Source organism: Ammospiza nelsoni, chromosome 1 (assembly GCF_027579445.1).
Source record: "Ammospiza nelsoni isolate bAmmNel1 chromosome 1, bAmmNel1.pri, whole genome shotgun sequence".
Taxonomy (NCBI): domain Eukaryota; kingdom Metazoa; phylum Chordata; class Aves; order Passeriformes; family Passerellidae; genus Ammospiza; species Ammospiza nelsoni.
In genome coordinates, this window is record NC_080633.1 from 127,848,517 (window position 1) to 127,863,561 (window position 15,045).

At 37.5% G+C, this 15,045-nt stretch overlaps 2 protein-coding genes across 6 annotated transcripts in view; one reads left to right on the forward strand and one right to left on the reverse strand.

The window, feature by feature from the left end:
• Nucleotides 1-2,617: 2,617 nt before the first annotated feature.
• On the forward strand, nucleotides 2,618-9,850 carry ABRA (actin binding Rho activating protein). Its single transcript, XM_059472248.1, has 2 exons — nucleotides 2,618-3,410; nucleotides 7,707-9,850. The coding sequence occupies exons 1-2, from the start codon at nucleotides 2,659-2,661 to the stop codon at nucleotides 8,182-8,184; spliced, it is 1,230 nt and encodes a 409-aa protein (XP_059328231.1). The 5' UTR covers nucleotides 2,618-2,658; the 3' UTR covers nucleotides 8,185-9,850.
• A 3,080-nt stretch (nucleotides 9,851-12,930) lies between these two features.
• Nucleotides 12,931-15,045, reverse strand: part of OXR1 (oxidation resistance 1) — a 258,894-nt gene continuing 256,779 nt past the window's right edge. For all 5 annotated transcript variants that reach the window (XM_059475118.1, XM_059471809.1, XM_059473447.1 and 2 more), the window contains one exon: nucleotides 12,931-14,947. In XM_059475118.1, the coding sequence (XP_059331101.1) occupies nucleotides 14,812-14,947 (136 nt within the window). In that variant the 3' untranslated portion in view covers nucleotides 12,931-14,811. The remainder of the gene's footprint in view (nucleotides 14,948-15,045) is intronic.

A 15,045-nucleotide genomic window follows, 5' to 3' on the forward strand; every position in this document is an offset into this window, starting at 1 on the left:
CATGGCTGATTATCTCATTAAGAATAAAAACTTTAAATCATGAAGTAATAAATTCTAACCTTACTGCAATAAAACATTTGCAAAGTAAACAACACACGAAGCATGAATATTACTGGATGATTTGGGCATAATTTATAATTAACTTATTGCTGGCAGCACTACCATATAAAATGAGACAACATTCAACACATTCAAGGCAACAACCTTGTATGCTCTAAAATTAAGAATTATAAAGATAGTTATCCCAGAATAATTATATCAAAGTTTCACTGGCACTTTGGACAAGTCTGTGGTAACACTTCAGCTTAATATAGCGACCAATTTAAACTAAACATTTGTTTAACATATTGTCGTTGTGCAATATGGATTTAATAGTATGATCTGTAATCTTGGTGGTTTTCATTAGTCTGTAATCTTTTATTGTAATTAATCTAAACTATGTAAGGATTAAGATTGTAGGACTATGACCAGCATACTAAGGTCAAGTCTGTTAGAAAAAAACACAGAAGTTTCTATATCTTCTTTGAAATGTGCTTCAATTTATAAACATTACTCAGGAATGCAATTATTTTTCAGTGCCATGAATTTCAATACAACTACTTGCAAATATTGTATGAGAGCAAAAGTGTTCAAGGGCCTTTGATTGCAAAATACAGCCAATTAACCAGTGGGATAGGTTCCCTAGACAGTGGGGAGTATCTACTCCTGGCAGTCTTTAAGAGCAGATAAAAGAGGATCCATCCAGGACACATGGAGGTGGAGCTGACCCTGCCTTTTAACAGGGATCTTGATTGCCTTGTGCTCCAGGGTTGGCCTTCCACCGTTCCTTGTTTCACTGCACTCTTTCCTTGGCCTGACCCTTTATCTGTATTTAGCTTTCAGCTCGTTCTTGAAGCCTCAGCCACCCTTACACTCCAGAAACCACACAGATTGACACAATGAACTGGTGTAATACTCCTATTCTGCAAGTGCATTATTTTCTTTTGCTTGCCTCTTCCTTGTATTTTAGGGAGCATACACTTCCCCATGTGCCTGCATGGATATGGGTAAATTCCAACCACCAGAAGGTCCCACTCCTGACTAGCCTTAAAATTACCCCAAAATAAATGTCTGGTGACAAATGTTCCTTAATAAAATTGTATGGGTACATCTCACAATGTCATCTCACAGCTGTGATGCAGTGGGCAATAGCTGAGACTGTACAGTACACAGAGGTGACACATTTTTTTCTAAAATAAAAGTATGAGTAAATATCTAACAGCAACATTAACTTACATTATGTCATCAGTTTTGAAGAGGAAATTACTCCATAGATTAATGAGGAATTCTGCATGGAAGTCAAAGTTATGATGTAGTCTTATAGCATTAATCAAGAGCTAAATGTGATCTGACCTACTTCAAACAGCCCAGCCTTTAACAGAGAGAAGATTAAAAAAAGGCAGAGTATGAGAGTCCATATTTATCGCTGATGTAACACCAACAAAGCCAACAGAATCCCTTGAAGTTCTGAGTGCCTCAGAGTACCACATGGCAAGTGCCACAGGTCATCTCTAATCTGCAAGGTATGATGGATTGAAAAAGCAATGACATTTTCCGCTCCTATTTAGGAAACATTATACTAAGAAATAAAATCTCATAAGACTGTATTCCAGAAAAATGTTTGTTACCATGCAACAATGGATGTATCAATTCACTAAACAATTTTACAAGTTCGAATATTAACTCATTCTAGGAAGTCCTCTGGAACGAACAAATCATAAGGTTTTCTAGAAAAACGGATTTTTTCTATATTGTACACAGTAAACATAATTATATTTTATATAACTCTATTGAAAAAGCAGTGAGAAATTAAACAGGCTATATTTTATTTTCTCAAAATCCTAAAACTTGGAGATCATTCATCCATCTGATCAAGTCAGACTTATTAGGCTGATCCCCCGACACAGTGATTCCCTCTTCCTTGGTGCTGACACCAAACATGATAGTGTTCCCAGGCCCCCCTGGAGCTACGTTCTAAAGAGAGAGACATTAATAGATAATGACTGGGAAGAGAACACATAAATACCTTTTAAAAAATTAACAAACCTTGATTTCCTTGGACACATGAGCAATAAGAAAAACCCAGTATCTTTTTAGGAAATACCTCTAAAAATTCCTTAGTCATGACTTGCTTCACACTCCATGACAAGGGCCACTATTTTCTTGTGATGTTGAGAAGTGTCCACCCTGGCCAAAGTTCCTAGCCACTGACAGCCCTTCACATTTAGCATTTTCAGTCACTCTCATCAGGCTCTCTTAACCCAAGGGCTGCATTTCCAAAAGAACAAGACCCTTGCCAACAAACTTGAAATTCAGCAGTCCCACAGAAGGGGGACTAAAGGAGCTGTTACTTTCCCACTATTTCCAGAACAGGTCTGTGTCACACTGTTTACATCATGCATCATTCATCTGCTGTGATGAAATGTAACCCTGTGTTTTAAAAAAAGACTTCTGCAACAGTGAGGATACTCTATCTTTGTGAGAAGCATGTCACATATTTTCCATAGGCATCAACTGCTCCTGCTTCTATTTAAATCTGTGTGGCCCTCTTCAGAGGGCATTATTCCCTCCAGGAAGCCCATTCAGAAGGTGCTGAGCAGAAGGAGGGGAGAAGCCAGGATGGCAGCAGACAGCAGCATGGCTCCTGAAGAAAAGCCGAGCGCAGCTCCTGTGAGAAGGGCTGTCCACAAGATCCGGATGGCCAGCCAGGTCTTCAGCTTGGCTCGAGGCTGGCAGCAGTGGGCATCTGACCACCATGGAAAGCAAGAGCAAGAGCCCTCTGGATGGGTCCCCACTGCAGAAAGCTCATCAGCTCAGCCTGTACAAGAAAGTTCCTTTGAAAAATGGCAAATTCCATCTGTCAAGAGGGACCAAGAAAAAGATGATGAAAAATCCTTAGCAAAGGATTCAGTGACAATAAGAGATGCTGAAAAAAAATCAAGGGAATCAGACGAAGATCTCAAAACATTCAGCATTAAAAGCAAAGAGGTGACCAAAACAGTTGTCAGCAAAGCCTATGAACGAGGAGGTGATGTCAGCCTCCTCAGTGAAAGATACGAAAACAACAACAGCAGCTCCGAGATGACCAAACTCAAAGAAGAATCAAATGCTATTGACAAAATTCTTAGCAACAAATTACCTTCAACCATAAGGAGGAAGTGTTCAAATGTAGTATCAGAGATGACCAAGGGCTGGGAGAAGATGGAAGACGAGAACAAAGATGGGGCCAAGAGAGAGCTGCTGCTGAAGTGCCGTGATGACAGCCTGGATGCCCAGGACAGTGGCTATGGGGAAGCAGAGGACAAGCTGGAGCAGGAGGACAGTGACCAGGAGGTGACAGCTGTGAGGATTAAACGCCCTGTCCCATCTCTGTAAGTAAAGCATCTTCATTACATCAACACAGATGGCAGAAGGGCACAGCTTTCCATGAGGAAAATGGTGGGGGTGGGAGGATAGTAGGAAGTGGTCAAAGATAAACTATTATTCTTGGTTTAGAAGAAATTAATCAAAATTCAGGAGATCTTTCGCTTATCACTCCTGTGCTTAAGTAGTTACTCAACAATATCGGACTATGTACCTAATACAAGGTTAGGAAAAAATTTAGGAAGTTATATTTGGGACATGTTAATTATATTTAATTTTCACACTGGATTTACCAGTTCATCAAATTATCTACTTATTTCTTAATACTTCAGTCCATGTTTCAGAATCACAACTTTTACCTCATCAAGAGACTTTAGCTACTCATTTATTTCAGCAAATGCTGTCTAAATCAATATATTTGACAAGTAATATTTCCAAATTCTCATTCATTATTTTGCTTAGTATTAATTGTAAATACTCTCAGGAGCAATTTGAAGTGAATGTCCCAAATTAATACAGCAGGAATTACTTCCACATACTTCTTACCAAAAATTGGAATTCCATGAATTTGGAATCCCTCAATTCAAAGAAAGAAAAATCCCATAGCATCTTGGACCACAAGTTCATACCATATCCCAATCACATGTCCAGAAATTAAAAACTGGATCAGCACTGATGATGAAAAACTGATGAAAATGCCATAACAGTCTTTGTGATCCCTGTGCAGACAGGCAGGCAGGCTGTATCATGGTCCCTATTTTGGTTTTACACCTCACTACTGATGAGCATTATCATGACCATTAGACTGTGGCTAACACACTTATGGATTTCAACCATGCAGTACCTTTAAGCACAGCTATCTGAACACACACTCCCAGAGCTATTTTAACTATTCAAATGGAATTAGAATGATGCTTTGCTGTACAGCTGAGCAGTCAGCTCCTGTAAGAAGAAAATGGTTAACAGCCCAAGTGAAAAAAGCTCCCCAGAAACCTAGGGCTTGAAAGTTTTTGGTACCTGCTTTTGGCAAGGACTGTGTTCACCATCCTTTCACAGAAGTTATGACCTCAAAACAAAGATTCCAAATATACAGTGGACAAAAGATACATTTGCAGCACTTATCTGTAAACAACTTCAATTAAAACAAAATTTTTCAGTTTCAAATGCTATAGTAGAAACCAACTATCTAGCTTCCATTAAACCAACTGTCTTGTAGACCAACTATCTAGCTTCTGTTGAACTTTTCTTATATTTTCCTCATATGCATAATTTTAGTGTAACTGCCATGAAAAAAGATTGATATGCCATATTTACTGTGATCTAAATTATTGAAGTAACACCCTCTATGTTACTTACAGCTCTTTCTTCCACTGAAATTGAACACAGAAGTAATTTTCTGCACTTACAGTGCTGCTATCAGGACTGAACTTTTTTAACTATTCATTTTTTAAAATTTATTTTACAGCCTCAGAACATAATATTTCAGCCTGCTACATTTATGAACCTTTCAATGTGGTTTAATGTTCTTCAAAAAGGCCATAAGTACACAGTTGCTAAAGCATATCGCCTATTTTCCTCTCCACATTCCAGGAAAAAAGCATCTGTACAAGTGTTTTGTTTTCCTCACATCAGCATCTTCATTATTTCCAGCTTCACTGCTTACTGGAATAAGGTTGCTTCCTTAGTAGACAGCTTGTTGACTGGCATAAGAGACTCTTCTGAACTCTTCTGTTCATGATTAGAAGCAAAAAGGATGCAACAGAAGGGATATGAAACTCAAAACATTAAAATGGGATTCATACCTTTCTCCTATAGACAGAAACAGGGCAAATATGCTACATGGACCTAATTTGCCTAAAGGGTCAGGTCCTAAATCCTAAATGCATTTAGGATGTCATCCTGGTAAACAGGTTAACTTAGTTGATTGCTGGATGTAAAGCACTTCTTAGAGTGGGTAGAAGTTCAAAACCTTCACTTTGGGTGCACAATCCTTTGTCTAGGAGAAGTAGAAACATGAGAAAATGCCTCTATGTGTACACAATTCATGTTTTAAACCTATCATTAAGCTAAACAATAGCAAAAATAGCACTTCAGCAACTAGAAATGGTTAAATTACAAGCTGCATTAAAAAAGTAAGGTTTTTTTCAAGCCATGTGAGGCACAATAAAAGCAAAAGGATAGATAAGATGGTTTTCTGAACCACTGAGAAGATGATTTGGATGAGGAAGGCAATAATAATCTGCTAGAAAGGAAAATTAGTTTCAGTGGAAAAAGGAGGGATTACATTCTAGACCACTAAATTAAAGTAAGTAACAAAGACTGCACAACCTCCTGCTGTCTCAGTCCCCCTCTCCTCTCCGCTCAACCTGGGGAACCGAAGCTCTAGGACTTTGTCAGTGCTCATGGTCCCTGGAGAGAAGGGGCAGCAGCTGGCTGTGGCTGAGAAATAAGCCCTCCATAATGATATCTACTCATAAACTCCACTGAGACTGAGGACATCACTTCTTCAAGGTAATTTTGATTCTCTGAGGATTTTTTTTCCCCCAGCCTTAACTGATAGCTTCCACATGGAGAGCTAGTGGAGCAATCTGAGCTTCAGCTGGAGTTCAGACTGTGCTGGTACAGGGTTTCTGTGACTTTTGAGATAGCCATAGGCTTCAGGAGACAAATTCCTTTGTATAGCCAAGTCCGGTGCCCAGGGTTCCTCTGACAATGAAGGCACAATTCAGGTGAAGGGACAAAGGATCACAGCTCTCCCTTTCTCTGTATGACAATAGCTTATATAGAGCAGCATTTGGTTTATTGTTGGGAACCAAATTGCCTAGATTTACCTCACTAGTATATTTTAATGCTTTCCTGCCAACACCTACCTGTTAGCCATTTACACAAAATTACAGGTACAGACACGCTGCCTACTCTCAGGATGCTCTGTAGTCACACCACAAAAGAAAGGTGCACTTGGCAACAGTATGCTCAATTCTTCTGATGGTTTTTCACCAAATTGATAGGGAAGAGTATTTTGGAGCATTTTAAACACAGTTCCTCAATACAGCTAAGTGAATCTTAGGGCAACTCCACAGCTAATAAGGTCGTGCAGCTCTCCTAGTTATTTTCCTATCCCTGGCACTTAGTGTTTGCAACTCTTACCCTAGCATAGCCCTGCCCAGTACTGGCCTGATCTGGTGCACTGATCTGTGCTAGGGACACCTCTATGACTCCTATTCTCTATTTCAACCAGCTTAGTAGAAAACAAAGGAATGTCCAAACAGCAGAGGGACAGAATTTTCTGCGACTTTGCAGCCCTGTGTGTTGTTTGCTAAGTGCATTTTGATTTTCTAGTGTTAATATTCAGCTGACATTACTGGGAAGGTTGCAGAGCAGCCTTTTGGGGAGTAAAAATATTAGAAAACAAATTACTTTGGCACAGTCACGGCACAGCACAGTCCCAACTGAGTTCAGTACATATACATTGACAGGACGTGGACAGCACAATGACTAGCTCAGACTATATATAGCTCCCCCACAACATGTGAGATTGGCCACAAGAGGATAGAATGTCTGTCTGGAATAATCCAGAACTATTACACATATTAAAAAATAAAATAAAATCTCTCAAGGTCTTTCCTTATCCTTTGTCCTTGACACTTTCAGGATTCTACCCTATCCATGGGAATGTGAATTTTGGATTTCAACATTTGTTCAGAATCATATTCCAAATACAGAAGCATAGACAGAGCTATGACACTCAATTAGGTATTTGTTGTTGCTGTAATAATTGATATTTATTACAGAGGACATTTTTCTAGGCACTACCCTCTAGTTTTCAGCCAGGTTTTCATACACCTACAGCAATCAGCAATCACCTTCAGCCAGGTCATACACCTACAGCAATCTCTAACCTCAGGGCAGGCACACTTCAGGCTTGGCTAAGCAAGCAGGAATGGGGAACTGCGTGATTGACCAAAGGTACAGAAAGTGCAGGTGATCAGCAACATACTGTTTTGTTCCCTTACAGAATTAAGTCATTCTGGTACAAAGTTTGTGAAAACATGCTCAGAGCAGGGCTGGAAGGTGGTAGTGCAGACAGGATAAAGCTGTAGTCATGGAACTTGCCTTTGTATGCAAACAGAATGCGGAACAACAGCCCCTAGGAACTAATTTAGAAGTGGTGAACTCGTGCCACCTGGTGGATTCCAGCTCACCCCTAACCCACAGAAGCTAGTCACAGCAGATTTCAATGAACAGCAGAAGTGTATCAGGAAAGGAGGAGATGCAAAGCTCAGGTGTGTTGCTGTGTCTTTCAGCGCCAGCCGGCTGAGCGAGGAGGCGCGGAGCAAGGCGCGCAGGAAGTGCAGCGCCGTGCACAGCCTCAAGGACAGGTGGCAGGAATGGGCCGACCAGCACATCATAACGCAGAAGCTGAACCCCTTCAGCGAGGAGTTTGACCACGAGCTGGCCATGTCCACGCGCCTGCACAAAGGGGATGAAGGGTACGGCCGCCCAAAGGAAGGCACCAAAACTGCCGAGAGAGCCAAGCGAGCTGAGGCGCACATCCACCGGGAGATCAGGGACTTGTGCTTCATCATTGAGTCCATGGCCAAGCCGCGGCCCGACGGCAAGATCCAAGTCACTTTTGGGGAACTCTTCGACAGATACGTTCGTATTTCAGATAAGGTTGTTGGGATTCTCATGAGAGCCAGGAAACATGGGCTGGTGGACTTTGAAGGAGAAATGTTATGGCAAGGAAGAGATGATAATGTCATCATTACTTTATTAAAATAAGTTAGGCTATAATCAGAACAACTTTGGAAAACTTTTCTCCTCTTCTCCCTTGCCATTAGCATTTGTACATTTTGAACATAAGGTTCCCTTGTTCACCACATAGAAAAGTGTATTTTTTGTAATATGTATTTTATAACTAGTGCATGAAAACCCAAACACCCAAATGGACTTCATTTTGTACCAGAAGTGCTTTCAGGACTATTAAGTTAATTACTACATAAAAAATAAGGAGAAAAAGCTATATGGAATATAAGCAGCTGATGATAAAAGTCCATAGCAATATAAATAGCTACAGGAATATGAAACATACCAGATCAGAAGCTGAATGACAAAATAAACTCAGACAAAGGTTTTGATCTGCAAAATGCTCTTGTGCATGCACTAATTAATTGATTTAAATACCAGTAAAATTACCTTATTTTAATACAGAATCAAAGATACATTTTTTTTCTTTTCAAGCACAATATGAACTATCACTGCAGTATTCTCTTGTTGATACAACTGTTGGCACAGCTTTCTCTTACGTGTCACATAAAAAAATCTTTTTATAAATGGGGTTTTATATATTTATTGTATTTATATAACTAATTTTTTAGATTATTTCATATGTAAACTTATGGAGTTTGGAATGTAATGAATAAAATGTTTTGATTAGATAGCTACCTAAAAAATACCTTCTATGTAATGTTGTGCAATGCCTTATCTGATTATCTATGCTGATACTGTTCTTATAAATACAGAAAAAAATGATGCGTAACATATAAAAACTAGCCAGGTACTTGTACTTTTGTATACAGCAAAAAAGTGACTAACATCATCATCTTCCATTGAAATGTACCTCTGTGAAAAAAGAGAAACAACATTCATAACTTTGAGGAAAATGTTGTTCCACATTACACAGAAATACTGACATACTTTTACAGTATTTGCCATTCCAATGTCACTAAAATAATGTATTTCAGTCCAGGTGATGCTAGAGAGGACTAGGTGCTAATGAACTAATAGTTTTAGGACTTAAAATTGTATTATTCACAAATCTGAGATCTCTAAGGTCTCTGCTACTTGCTGGATTAGAGAGATCAGTTTCTCTACCACTGTAAAAATAGCTATCCTGGTAAAATGTGTGTACTTCACAGGAAAAGCATTTGTTTCAGAGCAGATGCCTGGGCAAGTAATGAAAAAGAAGTGTTTTTTTCCCCCTTAATATTCTTTCAAACTGAAAAAACAAATATCTTCTTAGAGAAGTACAGGAGTACTAATATCTTGTCTCTGATAAAATAAACATTGCTGTCTTATTATGAGTACAGGTACTCCAGTTTGAAGCTTTGTTATATAAATAAATCAAATATTTTATAACTTAATGATACAAGAACTGACTACATCTCCTCTAAATCTATGTAAATCATTAATACTTAGGAATAGTTATATTATATGACTCTACAGAAGAAAAAATTGTAAGATGGAATCATTGGAGATTATTTAATGTTTTCCTGAGATCTCTTAGACTACTCAAGCTGACCTAAAAAACTGATGTCTTAGTGTAATACTTAGATATAATAATTTTTACCTGCATATTCTTGCCTTATTCTTTATATCTTTATATAAATACCTTTTATAGCTGTCTAAATTGTCTTCATAAAATTTTGTTGTCAAAGGAATACATGAACTCCTTAATTATTTCTTGGGTTATTCTCCCACACACTAGGAAACAAATACATGTGCACATTCAATGAAGTAAAATATCACTAAGTTGCTTCAAAATATAAGCATACATATATTCTCCTTTTCATAGGCTGTTAAAATATTTCCTCTGAAGGTTTCTCTGTCCAAAGCACCAGAAAAAGATTTCAGAGTACATGGCAACAGACCTTATACAAAACACCTGCACAAAAAATACACACTAAAGGCATGTAAGTGTTAAGTGAATTAAGCTCATCGATTGGTAGCTCACTGCAGGTAATTTAAGCCTCCTATTCAGTCATCCCAGCATTAAAATCTACACAAAATAAACTAAACCCATAACTTTATCTTATTCTTCCCCTCAAACTATTTTATTTCCAATCAGATGAGAAAATCACAGGACATAACTAGTATTTTTTCTCATAGTACCCTCCACTATTTATCTTTTTGTAGGCAGTATCATGCAAAATTTCTGAAATAATTTACCATTTTTGTCAAAAAGAAATATTAAATGTTGATATAAGTAATGGTGCTTGGAAGCATTTCATGTAGGTTATATGCTTTAGAGCATTTTTTACATTAAGTTGTGTGACAAATTTATCCATGGTGTGGAAGATAATAAATCTGACCTCACCAAAAAACAAAAGCAAAAGTACTCCCTGAATTACCCACCATAACTCTCCTACTATACTGTGTTACATTCTTGTGAAACTAGCACAACCTCTGCCAAAATTAAATATTTTAATTTTAAAATATTTTAATTTTAAATATTGAAATATTTAATATTTAAATTTTAAATACTAAGCAGGTCAAAACCTGCTTGATTAAAGCAGTCTCTGTAAATTTTTATTTAAGTCCTGCTTCCCTAGTTCTGACCTGCTTTGAAAATAAAACCTTTAACCTTTGAGACAATGAGCAACGCTCAGCTACTCTCATGATAGCTTATAGTTGCACTTTCTTTCCTAAATACTGTATTCACTCCCACAATGTTTTACTTGAAACAGAGGTCCTGCACTCTCCTGTCTGAAGCTAGTGTTGGTTTTGCACATCCTTGGTAGTGAAAAAATTCTATCTTCTTCTGTAGCAACTTAGATACATTTTTCATATTCTAATACAAAGTTTAAGTGACAGCATGAAACTTGTATCAGAAGAAATAAATTTGACTTTTACACCTTTGTATTTTTCCAAGTCTTACCACAGTGGCTTGAAGTGAGTGGAAGGTTCATTGGACACGTACCCCACCCAGCAGAAATCAGCTCCCTCCTCCACAGCAATAACTCCTTCTTTACAAATGTTTCCGTACAAGCAAGGTTCAGTAATACAGCTCATTTTTAAAGCAGGGGAAGGCTATTGAAATAAAATGAGCTGTAGTGAAGAGCCTACTGTTCATGGTGATATGGTCAATCACCACTCATCACAGAACAGATACCGGCAGGCCCTCCTCCCACAGCCATTTCAGCTGCTATGTACGCATTGCACTGCCCCAATATCTCAACTAAAGCCACTGCTGACACCTCAGGGAATGGAGGAGTTTAGCATTTAAAAGCACGTGTTATTAGCAGTGCAATTATCACAGGAGAAAACCAACTACGATTACACAGCTGGTAAGGTAAGCAGGACAGCAGAAAGCAGAGCAGGCACTTGTGCAGAGACAGCCAGCAGGACTGGCTTGCACACACTACTAAGTGTACACCATTCCCTCAGCTGGACAACTCCTCTCTCTGCTACAGAAGCACAGTGTAGCTCTCTACCACTGCAATAGAACATACTCTTTAAGAGGAGAAAGAGGAGTTTTGTTCCCTTAATTGAGCTCCAAATGGCAATGACAATAGCAAAATACCCTGATGACACTTGCTGTTTTATGAAGGGAGAACACATCAGTGTGATTTAAGATGCAAATACTGAATGAAGAATACAAGACTATTTTTTTATTTGAAGTTGAAGGAATAGTCAATGCTCTTACTCATCTTCCAAGAGCAAATTTTATGCATACATTCTAATTCCTATACAAAAAATTAACTCTAATGCAATATAAACAGGTGAGCAGGAAGATGCAAGCACAAGCCCTAAGCCATACATTATGACCTTTCTGCAGATTACACAAAAACAGTAACTAACAGAAATAGGATTTAGAGCCAAAAGGTGTTAATTGAAAAATTCCATGTTTGGATCCCAGGTACCCAAATAAAAAATCAAGTTACTCAATGAATCCATCTAAGTACTGGATGCTAAGACACGCTCTTCTGGCAGTCATCTCCAGATAATGGGTCTCATAAGCCTTCAGGGAATGTCAAACTTTCAATGCTTTACAATCACAGAAGCAAACCTTTCCAAGAAAGATGGAAAGGAATTCTACTGCAGAAAAAGGATAATGAACTGAAGGCAGAAGGGACATCAAGAATGTGCTTCTATGTGTGTCATACAGAAATTAACAATACCTCTGATAAAATTCATGGTCTTGCCTAAATAGACATGCACTACTTTCTATAGATCCTTTACACAGTCAGTTGCTTCGCCAAGTATTATTGCTACAGTCACTTATGCTTTAAATCAAATGTTCTTCTTTTTCTTAACCAATTTAGTATTTTATAAGCATGATTGCTCATGTATTGCTAACTAAACATTATCCTTTATTTCTACTTTTTTATTTCCTATTTGCTTTTCCAAGACTGCTCCAATACCTGGCAACATTCAGCTACTGAAGACTTTTGTGTGCTTTCATTTAATTATTCAAATTATACTTATTTATAAAATTCTTCACACCACTCTCTAAAAAACTGAAATATGCTTTATTTGCAATATGAGATTAGGATAGAGACCATGCAGTTGAATTAACGGTTTTATCAGCAAGGATGATCTGAGACTTTTCTTTTTCCCTCTCCTTCTTCAAAATGGTTGAAGACAATTTATTTCATTCCCATTGCTTCCCATGGGGCCTTAAAAAGCCCCAGAAATGCCAAAAAAATGAGAAAATGCATCCTATACATTCAGTTGTTAAATGAACAGCAAAACCCAGCATTTGTGCTTCTACGTAAACTTGACCTTCTAAATAAACTCCAACTCAAGTTTATTTTTACATATATTTAGATTTATTTGCTATACATCACTGTGAGCTTATAGTACTTGAAATCCATTACAGGATTTTTTTTTTGTTGTAATAATCAGTTGTAACTCCACAAAGACAATAATACTGCTGTGGAAGACCAAAGGGGAGAAAAGCCATTTCAATTTATTTACAGTTCCTTATTTTGTAAACATTTACTCTACACATTGTACTAAGTTCTAAGAAGGATAAAGAGATATACATAGAGCCAGGAAACAGAGCCCTGTTTTTCTATTCATATTGAGCATTAGCATATTATGGATGAAACATCTGCCCTTTCTCGTTACCATAGCAGTAAGCTGTCTTCAAATAAGGTTTTTTTTTAACTTTCCAGAAATGTAAATATTTTGAAATATACAACTACATCTACTAGCCAACCCATTTGGCTTTTATTCCATTTCTAGAATAATTTAAAGTGCTATAAGCAACCCGTCAATCAACACTTTTCTATAATAACAAAACTACTTTAAACATTAATTTACAAGATAATATACAATGTTTGTCTGAAATAGCTGAAATTTCAGCACAAAGTCAGTCACTGTCACACTTAACAGCAATTTTTTTGTTCTTTTTTGTTTTGGTTTTTTTTTTGCAGAACATAGAATAAAAGCTTTGAAACAAACAATTTTGTTCAGCTGTTATTGCCACAATGGCTTATCAAGTTTTCTACAAAAGTGAACAAGAGCTACTGGAACTGTATTCTAGCCTGTCATTTATTTTTTGAGGTCACATGACAGTAAGTTTGCATATTCCACAAGTCTACTGAATTACAATATTGTCTACCTATGATACATGATGTCATTTTAATCAGAGCTGGTGCTAATTGTAAATTTACAACATAGACCCACTCAAAAACATCACAATTTTTTTTTTCTTTGGACAGGAATAAGCTATATTCTTGGAGCTGAAGTGCTACACGGCTAAAACAGTATAACAGTATATATCTGACACTTTATGTTGAAGAAAGATGCATCTGTTTCTGTACTTTTAATGCCCTACTATAGCTACAAATTGTTCACTGAGTTTTGCTTGCTTTAGCCTTTTAGTTTTTTGGAACTATCATATTCTTACATTCTCTTGCTATTTCGTAAGTCTTTGCCACTTAGCTCAATATTGTCAGTATTTGTCCCAAACCTGCAGATCATTAACAGCATGTGCAAAACACTCTTTAAATACAATCAGCATGCAGCTACAACACATATTAACTGACATTTTTCTACACATGAACAAGAAACAAGACAAGTGGCACTGTTGACTTTGGATATCTTCTAACTTCACCACGTGTGTACTGGGGTGCATTTAGAAGGAATGCTCAGCTTCTCATCCATTTGTGGCACCACTTGAATAACCCATCATTGGTCTGGACCAATCTCTGCAGTGCTGCTGCCAAATACCCACACGCAGCTTTCTCAGAGGTTCACAGAGGGCAACTTCATTCATAGACATAATTTGAATACAAAAATAATAAGCTATATTCAATGAAGCAGCCCCCTAGCAGGATTGCAGGAAAGGTGTGTGTGGGAAACCTGGGAGGCAACTGTAATATGGATAAGAAAATTTTGCAGGCCACAAGGCTCAAAGTAACTAACATTAATTTTTAGTCCACAAGGTCAATATTTTGTAAAAGAGTCTATAGCTTAGAAAAAGTATGATAGTATATTACAGATGCAAGAGCATGAAAAAACATCTGCTATTTAAAAATAATAACTAATGGCCACACTGAAAAATTAGAAAAAAAAAACCAAAACAGGTAAGTAAAATACATTATATTGCTCCTAGGGATTTTTAAGCTGCACTGATTCATGTCAGGTTTGGGACAATAACCTGTAGAAATAGTGAAATACTTATTCAAAAGCCCATATTTCTATGTCTTGAATAGTGAAGTCTTCTCGCTTAGAAAGTGTGTGATTCCCAAATGTTTTACATGAATGACTTCTTCCATGGTAGAGATCACCATCAAGCCAAAGAGCAAACTCTCCTCTGCAAGACACACAATGTATTAAAGCAAAAGACTGAGAGAATAACCATTTAATCCATCAATGCATTTTGCACTCAAAATTTAGAAATGAGAAGGAATT

Bases quoted from the DNA above. Each gene is read 5' to 3' on its own strand.
- ABRA (XM_059472248.1), top strand. From the start codon at position 2,659: ATGGCAGCAGACAGCAGCATGGCTCCTGAAGAAAAGCCGAGCGCAGCT. The intron at 3,411-7,706 runs GTAAGTAAAGCA...TGTGTCTTTCAG, and splicing joins AAACGCCCTGTCCCATCTCT to CGCCAGCCGGCTGAGCGAGG.